This window comes from Protomyctophum parallelum (assembly GCF_964188405.1).
Source record: "Protomyctophum parallelum genome assembly, chromosome: 6".
NCBI lineage: Eukaryota > Metazoa > Chordata > Actinopteri > Myctophiformes > Myctophidae > Protomyctophum > Protomyctophum parallelum.
In genome coordinates this window covers 24278098-24300716 of record NC_139701.1, presented here as the reverse complement: position 1 = coordinate 24300716, position 22619 = coordinate 24278098, and the positions used below count along the sequence as shown (strand labels likewise).

Here is a 22619-nt window from a genome sequence, read left to right as displayed (position 1 = left end):
ACAACAACTGTTTTAGTTGCCTTAAGTTCAAGATTCATAACTTGTACTATGCTATTGGCTGTTTGTATTCTTTTTGGAAACATAAAAGGATACTCATGGAAATGCTATTTTATTTTACTTATATTGATCCTATAAACAATTTAGTATATTAATGGTACCTCGTCAGATAATCCCCAGACTCATAAATAAATAAATTATATTTGTACTTTGAAATGAGCATTTGTGCCTGTCGTAGACATGCGCAGAGCAAGTTCAGTCAGGGAACCTCAGTGCAGTTGCTGCCGGCCGTTAATTGGGCCACCTCAGCATCACGCATCCACATGATTCACTCAGCCAATCACACAATCACTCCATCTTCATACCGGCTACTTTAACCGGAGGTTTGCATTCCTCCTCCTGCTGCTTCCTTGCTTGCTGCTGCTGCTGTATCTGCGCGCTGCTGTATACCAACCTGCTGCTCACCCACCTCCACCCCAGCTACCACCTGTCGTTTTGGATCTACTGTTTAGGTACGGGGGATTCAGAGTCCCTATATGGCCGGGACTGATGCGCTTGATCTGAGTACCTAAAAAGCAGATCCAATACATCGCCAAACCATAATAAATATATTGCTCATCTTATATTCAATAAATATATATTCCATCCATCTTGAGTTGTCCTGACTGAAAGTTTATAGTTAGAGAAATTCAAAGTTTCAACACCAAAGTAGTAGTAGTTGTTGTGAATTAGCAAACTGGACATTTGTACTGAATGTTTCCTTTATCCTCGTGTTGTGCTTCTGTTTTCGCCGAAGTTTTTAATATGTGCCGTTGTCCTTCAAGTTCCACAGCCGACCGCCCCCAGCCCCTCCCACCCCTCACTAGTGCGAAATCGGGTAGGAAAAACGGGGACGCATCACAACCCTGTTCGACTCAACCCTGTCAATCCTGTTATTGTATTATTGTATACAAAATATTAATTTAATGCCTGAGATGGGAAAATGTGATTTTCTGCTAGTTCAATATGTCCTTAAAGTTGTGGGGTATTCAGAAAAGTAAAACCTTTCCACACTGTTCTAAACCAGTGTGGTTTACGTTCAAAGTTCTATTTAGCACCTCAACTATCCCAAAGAACCACTGAAGAACCCTGACGTGCCAAATTCAGTAATTGTGTTGAATGATATATTTGGAACTATATATATACAGTATATACGATTACTTGGGTATTTTAATGTATCCAGATAATTTGATGACAGAATCACTCTCTCCTCACCTGAATAGAGACTGTGAAGTCCACTTCCTTCGTTTCTTTCAACCCGAGGGGGATCATGGGAACGTTGACTCCCTCACTGGGAGTCAAGCAAAATGTAAACATAAACACATGCAGGGCAGGATACTTCACCCTCACATTGTGAAGTACACACATTAACCACATACTGCATTACTTACACAACATTTTAGGCTAGTAATCTGCATTGTCTACAGTAGTCGTGTACATGTGCTTTGTCAGTAGTATGTGATGTGTCTACTGGTGGCTTGTCACAGCAGCAGCATATGCAGTGCCACTAGCAAAACACGAGGCTGTAATTTTTTCATCAAAGGCAAAGCAGTTGCACATGATCTCCAAAACAAGATATTCTTCTGTTCTGCTGAATGTCTGACTCGCATACTGTATCAACTTAACATAGACAGACAGAAAATCCTATTCAAAATGACACACTCTTAAAGAGGTATGTAAACCTAGGCAGATTTTGTGGTTTGATTCCAGTTCAGGTTACAAAATTACAGCAAGGTAATAAAATCACAGGCCGCATGAGATTGACCTTATAGTACTCTGCGACGTAATCAACACAGATGTGCCTGCGGTGTGTTAGATATTAGGTATGGCTGAATATGCCAAGAATTGACCGTGGCACACTCATGGCCCTCACACCTCAATCTAACAACCCATTATACATTTGAATAGCTGCAGCTGCATTGCTTACTAGCCTGCCTTGTTTTCAATTTGTAGTTGGGGGGAGAGTAAACGACAACAATTTGCCCTGTCTTGGATTTCTCAAAGATCTATAAACATGGTACTCTGTTCACCAGATGTATTTATGTGAGCAAATAGCAGCGTTTGAAAAAGCCTCAAAATGTATCCTGGTGTACTGTAAACAGTATTGTAAATACAAACTTTTTCAAGTGTTTCTGCCCACTTAAATGCACTTCACATTCACACACCACACTGGTGGAATACCTGTAAACAATGCTGCTACGATGCAGCGTTACACATTAAATGCACCAAACTGCTCAACCAGAGCAGTAATGCTGAGGTTCAGTGTCTTGCTCAAGGACACTTTGACAGGCAACCATGGTGCGACAGAATCTAACTTGGAACATACTGGCTCCCAGACGGCTGGCTGCTCAATACCTCTTGAGCCACTGCCGCATGTCAGAAAGAATTAGCATGAGAGGGGTAGACCACATTTCTAGTGTAGCTAGAAATTATAACAAGTTTGAGATGTGGCTGAAGGAAGGAAAATGACAAGTACAGTGTGTACAGTACAATAGTGAAAATAGTAGAGCTTGTAGCTCGGCCATATTTGTTATTCATTATTAGTTTACTTTCAATGCACGGATATTTTTATTTTTTAATATTAAGGCTACGTTCTTGGTTTACCTATGATCATAGATTATTGAGACATTACTCTGTCTCTGCATGTAATGTACTGTACAGTATTGTTGACTTTTCTTACTGCAAGTTGCTCTGGATAAAGAGTGTCTGCTAAATGCCTAAATTGTAAATTGTATAAACATGCATCCAGAGTGTCTACCATCTGTGCCCAAACACACTAGGCTTGTTGCTTTGGCCTTCATCCCTCTAATAAGCCAAGCCAAAGCCAAGCATTAACCCCCCCCCCACTCCCAAAGACACACATACGCACACACGCACAATTAATGACACTCTAATCAGGGGATTTGACCCTCTTGTGAACCTGAGCTGGAGAGGGAAAATCTCCTATATGGCTGGCTAAAACACACACAGTTAGGACAATAGCAGATATACAAGCTCACAAGTCACAATGGGCCAGATTCACAGCGGAAATTTACAACCAGGTGTAAATGAAGTGCGTAATGAGAGCGTATTAATCCGTCTGATCAATCTCACGTGTCATTCACCAAAGGTGGCATAATGACTTCATTTGTGCGGATCGCCTGTGTATCTCATTTTGCCTCTTTCCCAAGCGATTCACCTGGTGTCACCTGGTTTAATAGAACATCCACGCACATTTCATGCCATATAAGGCAACAGGAAATATGTTTCCTCGGTTGAAAAAGGTCATCACATTCCTGCAAAATGCACAGATGACAGATCTCCAAGCTTACAACGGTGAACGTGGTGGTCCGCGATGCATCACACCGCATGAACTTGTTGATCAGCTGATTTTGACAGGCGAGTCAACTCGCAAAGTCAACTAACTGAACGTTATAACTTATAAGCTCTCTTATAATGCAATGTTAATGTATTTATTTAAGTTCAACCTCAGGACCAAGGCAATTATATTATTTCTATTGAACAATTGCTCATTCACACCTTTGCAGAGGTAAAAAAGATATCTGATATTTTTCTTTATCAGAGCTGCATTGATGAGGGGAAGTCCGTCTTTTAGATCGCCATCATCTCACTGTCGTCTCGTCTGTCTGAATGCCATGGGGAATGGATTTGTTCTGGACACATACTGTATATATGTTCTGGACAGCCTATGGCCCTCATTTATCAATCGAGTGTAAAATCTGCCACAGATTCGAGTGTGGGTTTCGTAGTACACCCACGTCGCCACGGCATTTATAAAGTGATCGCAAACAGCTGATCCTTCCTTAATTTCGTTCTCACGTTAATAAATGTCACGGCTGAATTTTGATCTGGCACGCCCTAAGAAATCGAGACTCGCCCTCGTTTTTGCGACCTGAACCACTGCTATACGATCTGGAAACCATGGTTACCGTGCCTTTCTGCCCGCCTGCACCCCCCTCTCTCATACACACACACACACACACACACACACAGACGCACACACGCTGCACGCACACGCAACTTGCAAGCCCAACTAACTGGTGTGTTGTTAAATAAATAAAGAACGAACACCTGCATGAATTAAATAAAGTTGTAGGCCTACCCTGTCTGTTTCCCTCTCACCTCGCTTGCCTTGTCAAAACTGTCAAAACCTGTCTAAGCACTTATTTAAATGGTGAATGATTAATAATAATAATAATAATAATAATAATAATAATAATCTTTATTGTCCCGAAGGATATTTGTCTTCACAATCTGTTCAACAGTTCAACACCCACATCAAAAACAACACAGAGCACATAGCACCAAGACAAAACAAAAAACAAAAAACAAAACATGAGTTCCCCACTGTGTACAGAATCATCCTATCGGCGGGGCAGTTTGTTTAATGCCGCGATGGCTGAGGGGACAAAACTCCTACTAAAACGGACCTTTTTCCAGGGCAAGGTCCTGTATCTTTGTCCAGATGGCATGAGGTTAAAGAAACGATACAGAGGATGATCAGTGTCATTTGATATCGAGAGTGCTAGTCGTGTGATGGCGTTATTGTTCATATCAGAAAGTGTGGGTGTAGGAAGTCCGATGATTTTGGAAGCAATACGGGTGATACTGAAAAGTTTGTTCCTGTTAGGCATGGACAGTATGGTGTAGAAACATGCAGAACAGTACAACAGAACGGGTTGAATAATGCTTTTGTACAGTAATAGCAAAAGATGAGGAGCAACAGATAGTGATCTTAATTTACGGATTACATGGAGTCTTTGCTGAAAGCGTGACTGGATTGATGTAATGTGTTGATCAAACCTAAGTCTATTGTCCAGTGTGAGTCCAAGATATGTGAAGCTGTCTACCTGTTCTATTGTTTTACCATTAATGAGGAGTGGATTAAGTCCAGTGTGGGTTGTTGTTTCAAAGACCAGTTCTTTTGTTTTGACCACATTCAACTCTAGATAGTTGTCAGTGCACCACTGTGTGAAATGAGAAATGGTATTCTGATAGACCGTAATAGAGTTATTGTCATTAAGCCCCTTACGCCTATAGCCTGCTACAATTGCAAATAGGCAAGCTGTATGCTTGTCATTGTCACTTGGAAATAAAGGCGTGCAGTTCATTTATGCATTTTTTTATAATATCACAGTGATGCCGCATCACCGCATGCGCTCCCAAATCATCTCACAAGTGCGCTCGCATAACAAGGCCAGTAAAGCACTGTTTGATTAAGCACAAACTAATACATTGCATGTAAACATGTTATATTGTTTTTAATTGCGCAATTTTAATTACTTGTAAAGTTGGAAATCTCTCTTTTGTTTTTTACATACACATACCGTTTTATATTAACATTTTAGGAGTGAAAACATATGTTTAAATGCCTGTGACAGCCTCTCAGCTGGTCAAACAATGCTGCTCCGCCGTTCTAAGACAAAAAAACAGGTGAGGACAAAGCGTACGGCAGCTGCCGAGCAGACGTGGGTTTTGAACGTTGTTAAATGTTAAATGCCGAAAATGTCGGTAATTTCGGCGTGCGCCCATATTTTGGCGTACGCACAGTTGATAAATGAGGGCCTATATGTCTTCTTCGTCAGAGGTAAGTTGGCTACAGTATGAATGGTTAATTTCATGATGTCGTCAATAATATTAAAATGATTCGCGGGACATTTGGCGCTAGTTGGCACTTGGCATAATGGAAGTTTGATACCAGAATACACAACTGTATTACATATAACTTTGCAAGTGCTTTTATTTTTATGAATTAATTTATTTTTAACATAAATAAGGCTCTTATGTGTGGGACATGTTTTTTCCACTTTTGTCCCTCATCTCAAGAATGAGTGCTATATATAGACGTCTGTATAAATTTAGACGTCTAAATTTAGACCTTGATTAGCCTGGCTAATCAAGGTTTAAATGTAGATGTCTATATATAGACGTTGAAACAACGTTGTTTCAACGTCTACATTTAGACGTCTGTATACATTTAGACGTCTACATTTAGACCTTGATTAGCCTGGCTAATCAAGGTCTAAATGTAGACATCTATATATAGATGTTGAAACAACGTTGTTTCAACGTCTATATATAGACGTCTACATTTATACAGTCGTGTATTCTGGTATCAAACTTCCATTATGCCAAGTGCCAACCTGGTGCCAACTAGCGCCAAATGTCCCGCGAATCATTTTAATATTATTGACGACATCATGAAATGAACCATTCATACTGTAGCCAACTTACCTCTGACGAAGAAGACATATAGGCTGTCCAGAACATATATACCGGTACAGTATGTGTCCAGAACAAATCCATTCCCCATGGCATTCAGACAGACGAGACGACAGTGAGATGATGGCGATCTAAAAGACGGACTTCCCCTCATCAATGCAGCTCTGATAAAGAAAAATATCGGATATCTTTTTTTACCTCTGCAAAGGTGTGAATGAGCAATTGTTGCACTCATTCTTGAGATGAGGGACAAAAGTGGAAAAAACATGTCCCACACATAAGAGCCTTATTTATGTTAAAAAATAAATTAATTAATGAAAATAAAATAACTTGTAAAGTTAAATGTAATACAGTTGTGTATTCTTATGACATTAATTTCATTATAATTCTTTTCATATTCCATCTGAATTAGTTAAAAGCAGGCTCTGTACCCAAAAAAGCCTGTATTAAGCCTGTCCCCAGCAAGTGGTCACAATTTCAAACTGCCAAAAAAGTGTCTAATACTGTCACAATCACATAAATATACATACTAAGTGAAAGTAGACTGTCGACATAGCAAACAATATACACAGTTAATTTTAACTAAATATCTCATATCAAATGTGTGTCCCACATCTCTGTCAACTCAGTCAGGTTTTTTAAAAGTCTTAAATTAATCAGAATATATTGTCGACAGATTTAGCCTGAAGACTCCTTTTCCAAGTCATGTTTATATTTGTTGCAACAGTGGAGCACCTGGTCTGACAAGCATTCAATTGTTTGATATTTTAAACAAACAATGTTGATATCAATGTGGTCACAGCTTTTACATGTAAACTCCATCAGGACATTATTATGCTCTTTGTTAAGAATTCCAAAATAATGTTTATTATTTTAGTTTAGGGTTAGGTTTAGCTAACAACTGAAGAAAAAACTAAATGGCTCATACCAACCTTGATTTATCTCATGATGAGATCAATGTAGTAGCCTACAGCTACAGTTGCCTATTAGAATTAATGAATGGCAGCAACATTAAGGCATATCGCATATCACAGCCAAGTTCAAATGATGAATTCCACACGTAACTTGGGAATGCTCGTAAATGTCCGTACGCCATCTGTCTGGCCGTCTGTCTGTCGGTCAGACACATGCACACCATACTTGTGCGCACACGTGGTGTAATATGGTGTACAGTAAATAAGTATAAAGCAAAAAGCAATGGGCGCTTGTTTTCTCCAGTTATGGCATTCGTCAGGCTAGCCTGGAATGCCAAATAGTAATGAGGCAAGACTAGTGTGTGTGTGTGTGTGTGTGCATGCGTGTGCGTGCGTGCGCGTCCCTAGTACCTCTCGGTCTGGTAGACCTCCATGTTGCTGTTGAGCTCCTCCAGCTCCTCTTTGAGCAGCTGCAGGTTGGAGTTGACGAAGCTCAGCTCCAGAGCCACGGTCTCCTTCACCTTGTTGTTGGTGGTCGCCCTGCAGCACAACACACTTTCATTTACTGCTTTAAAGACCTGGAAAGCATCTGTGTCACCTTAGCTTTTAACAGCTTTAAAGACCTGGAAAGCATTCGTGTCACCTTAGCTTTTAACAGCTTTAAAGACCTGGAACGCATCTGTGTCACCTTAGCTTTTAACAGCTTAAACCAATATTTTATACTTTAGCCATTGAAAAATAGCAGATCTACAGATCGGCTATATTTGTTTTTATCGTGAAAACGTGCATAAATCTTTTAATATATATTCGTTCACTTCACAGCGAACATTTTTTATTCAAATCTTTGCTTCTGGGGGATCCCTGGAACAACATATTTTGAGATGCTTTTGGGGCGGTCAAATACAGTAATTCTGGGGGTCCGTGACATGAAAAGGTTTGAGCACCACTGACATAGAAACGTACGTTTTCCAGGATTTAGAAGAAGACTAATTTTGTAGAATCTGGTCCTCAGGTCTAAGTGGGTTAATTTGTTTGCATTTGCATGGGACAAGTAGAGAGAAACATTGGACTGACTGTTTGCAGATGTACAGTATATAGTCATGAGCTCATTTCCAACAGCAGCCCCTCCAGGATGGACAGTGATGGGGTAAAGTAGACCCTTTAAGCGGTTACCATTCCTTTAAGAGTGTGCACCCGAGCTGTGCGCATGCAAGGTCACTGAGTGACAAGAAAAGATTCCTATATAGTGTCTGGAAAAGGAGAGACACGTCAGAATTCTCCAGGACAGACAAAACTCTGGCCTGTGCTTCAAGGGACGCCCCGATCTGTGGACTGATATGATCGAATCTGATTCGTGATGTAACAGGTCGTATTTGCTTTCATATGTGTCTTTGCTGTTCATATGCATATCACATGACCATTCAATTTGGGATAAATATGGGCAATCAATAAATGCCAGATCTTGTGAATCCATGATTTTAAGGTTACAGCCTGTTTATTGGACTATTAGATAACCCTCTCACAGAATGACGCATCAGTTTTAAACAATCATTTAAATTACATGTTACGGTTTAAAATCTTAAAATGAGTGCAAATTGTAGTCTAAAACAGGAGAAACAGTCTTCTGTGACAACAACAGGCATCCATGACAGCACACACAACATACAATATGTCGTGCAAAAAAGCAAGCTTGTAGATGCACACATTTTTTTCTGCTTTTGAAAATGTTGCCCATGATGACCTGCCGAATAAAAGGTTGAAAGTGGCTCATCTTCACTGTAAACGTTCTACTTTCTACCAATCACAAACAAGCCACACAAACAACCTTTTGGAGGAGACCCCCTCTGTCATTTATTCACGCCCTCTCTTCCGTCACTCCATTCACTGCTCTTCTAAAATCCAAACAAAGGAGAGCGGCATGTAAAGCTTACGTTGCTGCGGTGTGTGTGTGTGTGTGTGTGTGTGTGTGTGTGTGAGAGAGTGTGTGTGTGTGAGAGTGTGTGTGTGTGTGTGTGTGAGAGTGTGTGTGTAGGGGGTCTGATGTTAACACACGTTCCTGGAAATTTTGAGGCACTGCTAGGTTGTCACGGTAACTGATGCTATACACTGGCCAGGGTAATCCCCGTGGTTACGCAATCATGGACAATCACTGGAGCCTTGATATGATGTGCTTCTGAGCCTGATGTATATTTTACTACAACTATACTTTTGTGAGTTGTGAGGATCAAGTAGTATAGAACTTAAAAAATCACACCTGTGTGAAGTGAGGGGCGCTCTTATCATCATACATCATCTCATTCTGGCCAATCACAATTTGCGTACTTTTGTCTGCAATGTTTCTGTTTAGCTGGACATAGGAGGGGCTAAAAATATACATTGTGAGGACCATTTTCCTGGTCCTCACAAGAGAAATGGATGTTTTACAGTTAAAAGGTTAAGGTTGGGGTTAGTATTAGGCATTGAATGGTTGGGATTAGGAGGTTAGGGTTAGAGTTATGGCTGATTTATATACATATACATAAGTTTTATGCACCACAAATTGCAGATCTACAACCTCCCAACAAATGGCAGCGCTGCACATTGTGAGCTTATAGATCTTGTTTTCAGAGCAAATGTCCACTATTCTGTTATTCTTGAGTAGTCAGTAGTGTAATGTACTCAAGAATGAAGCAGGAGCACGATTGAGGGCTCGCCTGAGGACGACCTAGAAAAATTATGTTATACTCTTTATGTTTATAAAGAGTATAACTTTATGTTCTATTATACACCAGGTAGTTCCGACCAAGGCATAGAGTAGCCTCGGTCCCAGGCTTACTTAGAAAAGCCTGGTCACAACGTAAGGCAGAGAAGCTATCGGCGGATGTATCCACCAGGACATCAGTCAGATGTATTTCCCCCGGATACGATATTTTCCCGACCAATCACAACACTTCTTCGCGGAGAATGTAAACTGATTTGTAAAGCATTAACGTAATTTCCTTGGGCGATACTTCCGCTAAAATCCCACAACTTCTGCCCAAACAAATGATAGCCTTTACAGCGTAGGTCTTGCCCGTTGTGACCAGCATAGAGTATTAAAAGTATAGAGACTGAACCGGAGCGACACCCCCGCGCTATTCATTTCAGTGGAAGTTTCTCAGTGGCGTTTTGAAGCACCCGGAAGAACCATCTACTTCCAGGTTTTTGAGTGGTGCAACCACTCCTACAACCAGCAATGTCCGTGTACCTGTATCATGTATCATGAGCACGAGTATGTGACTTAATAATACCAGTAGGGGGCGCCAGAAACAGAGAGGGGTATTGCTGTGCCTGCTGCTATATATATATGAGAGAGAGAGAGAGAGAGAGAGACACAGACAGACAGACAGACAGACAGACAGACAGACAGACAGACAGACAGACAGACAGACAGACAGACAGACAGACAGACAGACAGACAGACAGACAGACAGAGAGTTGGAGAGCTGCACTGGGGGCTTGGGTTGGTAAAAATCAGCTGTGCTGATCAGACAGGATCTCGGCAGAGCAGAGCCGTCTCAGCCCGGCTGTGTCTAGGCTAGCAGTTTGTATGGGAAGTTTGCAGACGTAGCTAAATCTGTCATCAAAATAAATCTATCGAATATCTTAATTCACCTTTAGCAAAGCTCCGCCCTCTACCACCACTTAGACACTACCAATTGGACACTTTCCAGCTGGTTCATTTTTGTAACTAGACCTTAAACATCTCTTCCAAATCCGTCAACCATATTCACTGGAAAAATATGTGCGTGAGCCGTGAGCAGTGTGACATTTCTTGTCACATAGGAAACTATTGGTGGAGAGGTTTGTCTAACCCGTGTTATGCTTAGCTGTGATTGGACCATAGCAGTTTGGGGAGGGGCTTATAGCTATAGGTCAATTACAGTGAGATTGAGCTAACAGTTTTAATGTTTTGTTTCTCTGTGTTCAGTTTGGGAGAGGTTGTCCAGCGCACAGCCATCTCATTGTTGGGTTTGGACTGGCTGAGTAAACAAGGACTCAGACACCGCCAACGTATTTCCAGGATAACAGCGAGCTTGTTATTCTGAGAGTGAAATGCCCCACAATATGAATACATGTATGTTTTAATTGGATGGTAACTGTTGTATAATCTCAATATTACACTTGAGGGAGGCTTAATCGTGATTATTGGCACTTAATGTTTGATGTTTGTGGAACTCGGCTGCACCTCGTTTCTGCAAGCATCACTGCCGTGCCAATAATCAGGACAACGCACAACGTCTCATGTAGAGGGAGAGAAAGAGAGACTCACACAGGAAAATAATCTAACAGCTTGAACAATCAGGTAAATTCAGAGAATTTACATTACTTTATGTAATGCAGCCTTTAAAACCAGTACAAGACAGCACTTATGATATAATATAATTGATATTGTATATAATTACAATATCAAAAATCCAACACCTAACACTACAATGTCCAAAATCCAACACCTAACCCAAAACTTAAATCTCACTACTACACCTAACCTTAATATAGCCTTGAACCTTACCCTAATGTTAAACACCCGGGAGTGTTTGATGCTATAATTCACGTTGATATTTTACAGAATTACAGCATCAACCTGTAAACGCATCAATCGAAAAAACATTGTCACTTTATCACACACACACACAAACACACATCTTCATCTTTGTACTATGTTTTTGAAGACATTTGGTCCTCATATGGTCCTCACAAGATGTACCAGAGCGAGCACACACACCTCTCTGGGGTCAAGCCAAGGACAATCTGATTAGTCAGCTTAAAAAGGCCTGCCAAGTGCCAAATATCCCCTCAACACACACACACACACACACACACACACACAGTGTTGAGGGTAAAATAAATAAATAAAACAATCTCTTGCTCTTTCTGAGTGGACTTTGCTGAGAAAGGAAGAAAAAGTGCCAGATAACCAGAAAATGACCCTTTCTGTTAAAGAGTTCTTTTTTATACATGAACTAGCACGTGTCAGCAACCAGACCCAGATTAGTTAGTCGAGTAGCCACAGATAACACCACCCCCAGGAACAAAATGACGTCGTTATCAGCCAATCACTGATGAGCTCTGATGATTTACCTCCCCCCGCCCCCCCTCAACCCAAAATGTCTCATTAGAGGTCCAAACTCCCCTTGACCCAGTTCCACAGAGATGTTTATGTTTGTGTGTGTGTGTGTGTGTGTGTGTGTGTGTGTGTGTGTGTGTGTGTGTGTGTGTGTGTGTGTGTGTGTGTGTGTGTGTGTGTGTGTGTGTGTGTGTGTGTGTGTGTGTGCGCGCGCGTGCATGTGAGAGAGAGAGAGAGACAGAGGGGCAGAAGGAAAATGGAAAACAGAGAGAGAAACCTAATTTATGTAGCATTCTGTTGTACAACAGTCACTCGCCAAAAATAACAGATTATCAATTGAGCAGACTTTGTTGACCGTGGGCTCTATTTTTTCCCACAACACCAAATCTCTTCACACACAAATAGCCAATGTACAAAACTCATTCATAATGTGAGATTGAGCTTGAGCTTGTAGTAGATCTGCTAAATGTTCAGCCGAGAATAGGGACGCTAGCGTTCATGAGGTTAAAAAATAAAGGCTCTGACCATTCCAGACCAATAATAACCAAGGATGAGCTCCCCATGGCTCCGTATTGGAACAACAGGAAGACACAAAGCCTGTTGATTAGAGGCAGGCCTGTGCGGGGGGGCTCTTTGTCTGCCAACCCCCACACCCCCCACCCACCCGCTGTCCCAATAGAGGGGGAGGCGCGTGACTGTGCGTGTGAGCGAGAGAAAGATTGTTTTATTTCCCTTAAACTGAGTCATGGATCTTTCCGAGAGACGGGACCAAGTGAAACAAACATAGCCGGGGGAATTAAAAAAATATAATAAAAGGTCCACAAACCCCCTCCCTGGTTCAACAATGAGCCTGCAGAGATATTCTTTGATTTCCTCCTCCATGAGTAAACTCTCCTTCAAACTTAATAAGGTGCACAGCCAAACAAGTGTGGGTAGTGGTATGTGTGGGTGTGCGTAATGCGCGCGTGTGTGTGTGTGTGTGTGTGTGTGTGTGTGTGTGTGTGTGTGTGTAAGGGGGATCTGGGCCCCTGGGGATCGGTTGTCATTTAATTAGAGGCGCTATTGTTTTCTGTGTTGATATATTAGATCCTGACACAGCAACAGTCATAGTAGTAGTGAGTCACATGCCTACTAGTGCCTCCCTTTTACTTGGATGAACGTATGCAGTTCACCCAGAGGGTGAGTGAGTGAGAGAGTGTGAGTGTGAGTGTGAGTGAGAGACTGGAAATAGTTTCCATGCTTTGACGAGTGATGGGCGAGGTTCCAGTACCAACACACTCACCTGGACTTGTAGCAAACAAGCTGTACGGTAGATAATTGCACTAATGCAACTCGATGCTATGACCATCACACGACACACATACTGCATCCTAATGCCACAGGTGTTGGACACAGAGTTTGAAACATCAGGAAGGAGTTAACCTCGCTCCAAAGGCGTCATTTATTAACACCAGATACATGACGTTTGCAGCAACATGCTCTTCATCAGAACTACAGACTGAGACTGAGAGAGAGAAGAGCTGCCGCTGGACTTGGGGGTTTAAAGATGACGCTGATGTTTTCAGAGCGAAGGCTTTGATGTTCTGCCAGACCCTCCGTCTTTTTTCTTATTCTTCTCTCTACGCTAGTAAAACTGTTAACTGTGTGAGTGACAGCTGGCTGCGTTGACACGAGGCCAGTGGAGTTATGCAAACTGCAGCATGCATGGCTGGGCTATGTTCCGTGTATGTCAGATCAGACGCAGTATGGAAAGTATTAACGGGCAAAACAGAGCTGTCTACCCTCAACACACGCACACACACACGCACACTCTAAGCTAAATAGATGCATACACAGGAAAAAACACTTATGAATACAAACTAGTACTGAATAAAAACTAGTACAGAGCAGACACATACACAACTATAGAGGGTATGCACGTGACATCATCATCAAACCCGGAAGTTATGCAGCCAGGAACGCCTACTGAGTAGCAAAAAACTACTTTCTGGCCTTGACAGCCCATACATCAACACAGAAAAGTCATATCTGATTTCATTAAATAATGTTAAACAGTGTTAAACTCACTTTAGCATGTTGCTTTGCCACTCAATTTGCCACTCGATGTGCCATTCACTTTAAGCATGCGCATACCCTCTATTACAGAAACAATACGAGCAGAAAGAGAGACACACACACACAATGAAGTCCAAACAGTGTCATAAAACTGGGCGGTGGGGGGTGAACCCTGACCTTTTCCCACCATGGGACTGGGGGTTTGTTGTTGGTTCATCAGACTCATCCTCTGCCACCAACAGCACCACAACAACACAGGGCTCTAGCACATGATGGCAACGCTGTCACGCACAGCAAATAACAAAAACAAGACACATAGGGTGGAGAACTCAAACTAGGCGAGGCATTGTGAGCTATAGTCTACAAAGGTTCCCCTATTATGACATGCCCAGAATAGGGATGCTGGGGTTCATGTGGTTAAAGTAGCAGCGATCCTGTTTGATGGCTGATGTAATGATGCAGGTCTATAGGCCATTCCACAACAAAGCAACTACTTGCAACTGCCATTTATTTGGGAATACTGGTTGTAGTTGCATTGGTGTGGACTGGCCTTAAACGGGAGGCTTCTCACGCCTTCTGTGAAGTCAACCATTGATCTAGCTTGCTTTGACTCTAGTTAACATTTCTGGCAACAACAAAAAACCTCAATCATAATGGGTCTAGGTTCCTCGTTCCTTAAAGCTTAAAAAAGCTTAAACAGGTTCCTTAACTTAATACAGAGAGGAACACATACTGAGTCTTAACACTACAAATACAGTAGTTTCTATAATCTAGCCCATCTGATTGGTTCAACAGGTATACCAGCTGTCTTTACTATCCTGTAAAAGCGAGTGATGCTTTATGGAGAAAAAAATGAAAAAAAGACTTGCTGCTGACTTACGTACATTTTGCATCCAAAAACACAGTTTATAGTTAAGGGACGCAATAAAACAATGACCTCTGCATCCACGGGATGAACTACTGTACTACTGTAATGTATTGTTTTTTTATTCTAGTTTATTTTGCTAGCTTTAGTTATAATAATCATTTCTTCTTCTGTTTTCTACATAACTAAAAATACATTGCATGGATGCACCTGGGACGTATTTTCAGTGATGTATCCTGATTCCTGAGGTCAACGGGGTTTCGGATCTTCCAACATCATACCCCTCACTCAGGCGACCCAGCCAGGGTGATCAAGTCCCGACTTACGTCCCAGTAGCTACCCTCAATCAGTCCCACTAGGGCAAAACCAGGGCCACACAATCCGCTGGAACTACTCCAGAACTACTCTGCCAGGGCTGGGAGGTACACTTCTGGCGCATGGAAGGACTAGGCTCTGTGGGTTGTCTGCTGACTAGTTTAGTCTACTGTGTGTAAATGTCATTGTACACGTTCCAAGTGCCGTATAGCCATGAAATTTGACAATAATGGAACATTAAATGCAACTTTATATAAGGCTTGGTGTTGTATCACACAACAATTCCTTTGTGTGTAACTCATACTTGGCAAAAACAGCACTCAGCCGGCACCAACACCCCACCAACACACAAGCCAGACACCATGAGTCCCGACAGCCAGGAGCTAACCATTGGTTTAATATACCCTGGGTGTCTCACCTGAAGAGGTTCTCAGCCCCAGCTCTCATGCGCATCTCCTTGTTGATCTGCTGGTTTATGCGGGCCCGTCGATGCTGCAGCCTACTGCGCTGAGTCTGGGCAAGGGGGTCACATCCCTGGATACAGTGAGAGAGAGAGCAGAGGAGACAGTGGGCCTGATTCATTAACGCGTTTCCGCTGATATATTGCCGTGACGCTGGCGGAAAGGCATTTACGTGGATTTCCCACATTAATTTGGAATTCATGGAAATGGCCGTGAACTTGACGCTGTCTTTGGTTTGTCGGAAATTCCGCTAAATCCTCCGCCAGCTCTTTAGGTGGCGGAGAAATTTTCGGAACCATACACTTGCGTATAGATTTATTCAGAAGGCTTTAGTCTTCATGCTGAATCAATAAATTGTTCCCAAATCTCAGATAAAATATGTAGGCATGTGTCCCCAACATATTGGTCGATCAGCACATAAAAAAACGATATATATATATATAAAAGCCGAGTGCACTTGTATGCCTATAAATGCATGCATTCTAGAGGCAAGTTAGCCTATAGAGTCCCATAAGGAAACTGCCCCTGCAAGCCCCGACACTTTTTTTTTTTTTATTAGGATATTTCTATAGCATGCCATGCGCGATTGCGCTGCTCACTTGACAGCCTTCTCTAGGCTACTCGCAGTGCAACGCGTTGTGAGCTTGTAGATCGGCTCTCGCGGACTGCATGTTAAAAAACAAACTCACAATTATAATAAGAACATAGGCCTACACTTATCTGCATTTTGCACTGTACGAATCTAACGTTGTTTCGGTGTGTGTGTGTGTGTGTGTGTGTGTGGGGGGGGGGCAGACAGCAGCGTGCTGCCGATCCGATTCACATTGGAAAATGAATAGGGCTAATTAGCCCTATATAAAAAAATAGAAGACCAATATTAGCCTAATGAATGCAGCGTGTTTGAAAGTCGGCCAGTCATATCAGTTTTAAACCAGCTCACCTCCACTCGTGAACATGACGGACACACAGACAGAATTTATAATAATGTATATTTATATTGATCACTGCCACACACAGAATAGTTTAACTCACTGGATAAACTCACTGGATTATAATTTCTTCAGACAAGAGGATCCCAGGCCTACGAGGTAGGCCTAGGCCTATAATATATTTACTTATGAATGTATGGGCTACTGTTCTTTATCGCGCAACAGTGTCGAGGGCCCATGCAGCCCCCCTCCCTCTCTCGTCTCTCTCTCTCTCTCGCTCTCTCTGAAAATACGACTTTTGCATTGACATATCCGATATTTTCAATATCGGATATGTTTTACCTCTGCAAAGGTGTGAGTGAACACCCGCCTTGGTCCCGAACTTAATTAAATAAATTATAATTATATTGCTTCAGCGGAGCACGCACCATTGTAAGCTTGGATATAGCAGTGACCGCGGCTGTGATCTCAGACAAACTGCTGTCTGCTGAGTCATGCTTGAAGCCTTTTATGGTACGATATGGGGCGTGGATCAATGCAGATGAGGTTGTCGGTTGCTTTTCCGATCACTTTGCACCCGCTGCTTTCAGTATGACATACACCTGCGATACGCCAGCGCACCTGTGGTACACACCACTCTCTGAATAACACGTCATCTCAACGTAGCTTGATCGGACGGATAAATACGATATCTGTTTCCGTCACCGTTACACTCTGGCGCATTTCGTTTTTGAAGAATCAGGACCAGTGAGAGGAATTGAGACAGTCTGAAGCAGCTAGCCTATATGTTTTCACAGCATGGCTGTGCTTATGACTGGCAGAGATGGGCAGCCTGTTAAATGTAGGACTCTTACAATTTAATTAATATTATTATTAAAGAACCATTTAAAAAATACAAACAAAAAACACAAAAAAATTATATATCTTTATGGAAGTTTATGGAACATCTGTTACAGCTGCCAGTTCCCACCTGAGGTCGTGTGGGAGTCCAGACTGATCCAGACCGTACTGAATAAGTGTTAACTTGCATAACATCTTCAGACTGGGGTTTAATTCTAAGATGTACAGGCCATGCACCGGAACAGGTGTGTATATATATTTGTATCCACCAAAGAGGATGATACGATCTCCCAACATGCAACAGCACATCCGAGACATCCTAGACGGGCCCTTCCCCTTGGGCTCAACCTCCTTCCAGGAGGAGGTCTCTGGATTGAATTTCCAAAGATCATTGATGATCTGGTTCCAGTTGTCTCCACCAATTATGTACAGCTCTCCATTGTAGGCAAAGGCTGAATGAGACATGCGTCCTTCTGGTAGAACCTGTGCAGAAGGAATGCTCTGCCAGAACTTGGTCTCTGTGTCAAACACTCTGATGTTGTCCCAAAGGCCCCCGTCCTCCGCTACGCCCCCAAACACAAACATCTTCGTCCCAATGATAGTGGCAGAGTGACTTGATGAAGCAGGTGTGCCTCTGGTGTTAATTAGAGACCAGACCATTGTGGTAGTGTCCAACTTGTAAATATCGTTAGCGCGTGGCCGTAAAAGCTGGGTGTATCCTCCATAAATATACATGACCTTCCCCAAGACACAGGCTGAGTGGTTGTATCTCGCCTCTGGAACAGTCCCAGAAATCTTGGGCTTGAACCACGTGTGGGTGTCGACATCAAATGCAAAAAGCACTTTGCAGAACTTCCTTGCGTAGGAGTCCTGCCATGTAGTAACACCCCCCCAGATGTAGACGACATCATCCACTGGCACAGCTGTGTGGCTGTAGCGCATGGATGGAACCTCAAGGGGACATTTGTCTCTTCCATTTGTCACTGCGGGTAACTCCATCCAGTGCAAGGACATTGTGTTGAAGACGTGTACCTGAATCTGATCCAAGTTGTACACAGACCCTCCAAATGAGTACACTTTGTGCCTGACTGCCACAGCAGCGTGACCGGCTGTCTCTGGTCCTCCTTTCTCTTTGGTCACCATCCAGTGCAACATTCTATGATTAGTGTGGTTGCCCGTATGCCTGTCTATTTACGTGTTCGGGTAACTCAGTCGTGAGAGCACTCGCCTTTGGACCACAAGGTTCTGGGTTCGATCGCAGCCTGGGCACCGCTAACTCAGCGTGAGTATCACGGTTGGGTAACTGAGACGTGCAATAAGTACTGAGAGCTGATGGTAGGCGTTGCGCTCCACGTCAGCAATCCATCTCTAAGGGGTCTAGCACATTAAAGGGGGTAGATACCCCTGGTCCTGGCCGAAAAACAGACAGAAAGTGAATCCAACTTAGTTGGTCTCTCCAAGTGTAACCCAATTTGTCTTGGTTCCTTACCACTCCCTACACCGTCCCTATCTTCCCTCCGCAACGTTCTCGTTCCACCCAACAGCATCTATTATAGGCTGACCAGAGCTCTGGTCTGACGTCACACACAACACAAACTTTTGCCATGCATGCCCGATTGCCCGTCATTGACCCTTCAGCTGATGTGACAACACGTGTTGTTGCAGTCTGCATTGTCTCTGCTGCTACAGATCACATGGCAGACTGAGGTGTCAGACCTCAGTATAGTCCATTAGAGCACTAAGCCCCAGCATATTGTGCAATATTCAATATATGTACTGGTGTACCGATTCTATGTGTTTGCATCTTTTTCAAATGGTTGTCATGCAGTCAAATGTCTATTTAACCCATGTCTCTATTTAAAGTGCTCACACAGTGTGAACCCAAAAAAGTTAGCAGAACTCTAAAAACTTAAAATTGACAATGTATTAAAAAGAAGTGAAGTGAGGGGCGCTAATATATTAAAGTCTAACTCATGTTGATTAGGTCATGTATTGGTGATGTAAACCAAACGGTGAAAACACAAACATTAAATGCCATTAACAATAAAGAGACATTATGACGTAAATGGCACATTATGACGTAAATCTTCCATTCATTGTCAATGGCGTTTACAAAACAAACATTGAACTAAAGACAAACATTAAACCTGTGTATAGGAGCGCGTTTCCTGATCTGGTTCATTTTCCCATAGCTTAATTTGATTGGTTTGGCAGAGGATTTGAACTGAAAACACATGTATGGTGTCATGCAGTATGTTTTTAGCCTGGATCCAGCCAAAAGACCCCGCCCACTCTCTGAGTGGACTGTGTCTCTTCAAGAAAGCTTCAGTCTGATAATCAGGCTAGCGCAACATACTGTAGTGGCTTTTGTGCAGCAAATATATAGTGCACAGAACTTGGCAGTATGTATAAATTCAACTAAATTAGTTCGCCAGTCAGTCATTCTACAGTAATAATGTGGTTCTGGTGGCAAACAACTTTAACACTAATGTTTTAAAAAATAAAAACCAAATTATTCAATCAAATTGGGGGCCCTCATCTGAACAGCTGTAACTTCTAAGCCCCATGTCTTAGTCTCGTCATCACGTAAAGACCTCATGCCCTGGTTGACAGCAACAGCCACCACCCGGCCATGTACGAGCTGACTACTGTCAACAGACATCCGTTCATCATAGAGTAAACCATCCGCCTCACGCACACACGGTGAACAACTGTACTGTAACATGATGGATGGAGTGGGCCATATGGTAAACATGCCGCAGGCATACCCCCATCTCCTTACCCCCCACCATCACCAAAACCACCACCCCGTCCAGTCTGCCAACTTGGGCTGCCCCACACTTCTCTGCATTTCACTCCTTTATCTTTCTCCTTCCCTCTCACCCAGTTAAGGTGTTTGTCTAGCAAGTGCAGTAATCCTCAGAGTGCCTGGGTGGATTATAGCCGGTGCTGGCAGTTCCCCAGTCCCCACCACCGGGATGGGTGGTGTTGGGCAGGAGGATGCCCTCCAGGCTCCAGCATGGTTGTGTCAACAACCGTGTTGTCTTGCCCTAGCCCCTTAGATACCACTTTATGTAGACTTTTATACAGACTTATAGCATGTTACGTAGACAGCACTAGAATTGCATTTTATGTAGTCATAGCACTTTATAGTACATGTATAGTATAATATAGTATAGTATGCATAGTTTATATATATAGTTTAATTATAGATACTCCACTGTTACGCTCTTAGCTTACCCATACGCATGTTTCATGAGAACAACTTTTTATGTATGTGTTGTATGCTATGCTTTTTTGTTATTGCTTTGGGGGGGGGGGGGGACTGGATGTCATGTTGGATGTGCGTGTCTTGTCTGTATTGCTGTGTGTTCAGGCATAGCTTTGCATTATATATGTTGTTGTGTTGGTACTACTACTACTACTACTACTACTACCAGGTATAGAGTAGCAGTGCATGCCCTTAAGTTACAGGTCTATGGGTGGTTAAACGTGGAACCAAATGAAACCATTTGGTTTAATGTTATAGAAGTTATTGATTGATTGATTGATTGATTGAAATCTTTATTAACAGTTTGTAGAATTTACAGTACATTTTAAGCACAAACTCAATACAAAGACTGTCAACTGTGAGTGGACGACCCAATTAAGCATTACACTTGTTTACAACAGGGTCCACATTGTTCAATTCATCAAAACATTTAAAGACATACAAACATTTAGAGACATACAAATAGACATTTCTCTGTAGGTAAAGAACAGAACAGGAATTCATCATATGGGAAGCAAAAAAGGGAAAAGATACTATATACAGTGAGGGAAAATGGGGTGGGGGGGTGGGGGGGATTCAGATTTTACAGAGGCCAGTTTCGAATTGCAGCCATCCGTAGGTGCCCTTTGAGACTCTTAACACTGTAGTCGTGGGTCTCCACAGTGTCTCACCTTTCGGATGCTTTCTCTGTGGCTGATGTCCTCAGTGGGTAAAGCTGAAGGCATCTCGTCTTCCGAGACGGCTGCCTCTGACAGGGACTGCGTCTCCTCATCTCTGCGGAAAGCAAATGTTGATGCTGTTCATTTCAACAACGCAAATGATTAAAAATAAGTGACACCATATTCCATATACTTAGCCCTCCGGTCCGGTTTCATTACGAACTGTTCATAACCGACTCTACACTTGAAAAGAAAAATAGGCTAGCCTACATAATAACTCGTCACTAATATGTTTGTCTCTGTTCGGACCCAAAATATTATATCGACCACTTGCCTTGTTGCAGGTTGCTCAACTTGCTCCATCGTGCATAAAGTACAGATTGGCGGCGTTCTAACCGGCTACATGTCGTAGTAGACAACTTCGTGCACCAACTCTGAAGAGTGTAAAATGCACACACAGTTCCAGAAGGCAGATGGGAACATACAAAAGTTACGCTAAAATGTTCTGCTATTCATTACACGACATAACTCCCTCCTCCACCTCCTCCGCTTGCTTGGTTGCTTTCTGCAACTCTTGGATACTGTCTGTGCACTCTCTGTGAGCTTATTCTAGGAGGCGGGCTGCTAAACTGGAGGCCAGCCAATAAGATCGCAGCCTACGTGAGGGACGCTGGTATCAACCAATCGCGATAAGGATTGTTTCAGAAGGACCGAGAGATGTGACCAATTATAAATCTTATAAGAGTAAACCCTCCTACTCCAGCACTGGCCGTTTCTATGGCAACGTCCGGGCTGTGGCTAGTCGTGTGTGTGTGTGTGTGTGTGTGTGTGTGTGTGTGTGTGTGTGTGTGTGTGTGTGTGTGTGTGTGTGTGTGTGTGTGTGTGTGTGTGTGTGTGTGTGTGTGTGTGTGTGTGTGTGTGTGTGTGTGTGTGTGTGTGTGTGTGTGTGTGTGTGTGTGTGTGTGT

General features: G+C 42.6%; 1 protein-coding gene across 2 annotated transcripts in view; it reads right to left on the bottom strand.

The window, feature by feature from the left end:
• The window catches only part of rhpn1 (rhophilin, Rho GTPase binding protein 1), a 35110-nt gene extending 12902 nt beyond the window's left edge, over positions 1 to 22208 (bottom strand). For both annotated transcript variants that reach the window (XR_014569328.1, XM_083766376.1), the window contains exons 1-5: positions 21988 to 22208; positions 21666 to 21768; positions 15912 to 16027; positions 7584 to 7712; positions 1252 to 1327 (exon numbers count right to left, since the gene is read on the bottom strand). Coding sequence is in view for 1 of the 2 variants with exons in the window: in XM_083766376.1 (XP_083622502.1) it covers positions 1252 to 1327; positions 7584 to 7712; positions 15912 to 16027; positions 21666 to 21768; positions 21988 to 22016 (453 nt within the window). In the remaining variant the exon portion in view is untranslated. The remainder of the gene's footprint in view (positions 1 to 1251; positions 1328 to 7583; positions 7713 to 15911; positions 16028 to 21665; positions 21769 to 21987) is intronic.
• Positions 22209 to 22619: the final 411 nt, after the last annotated feature.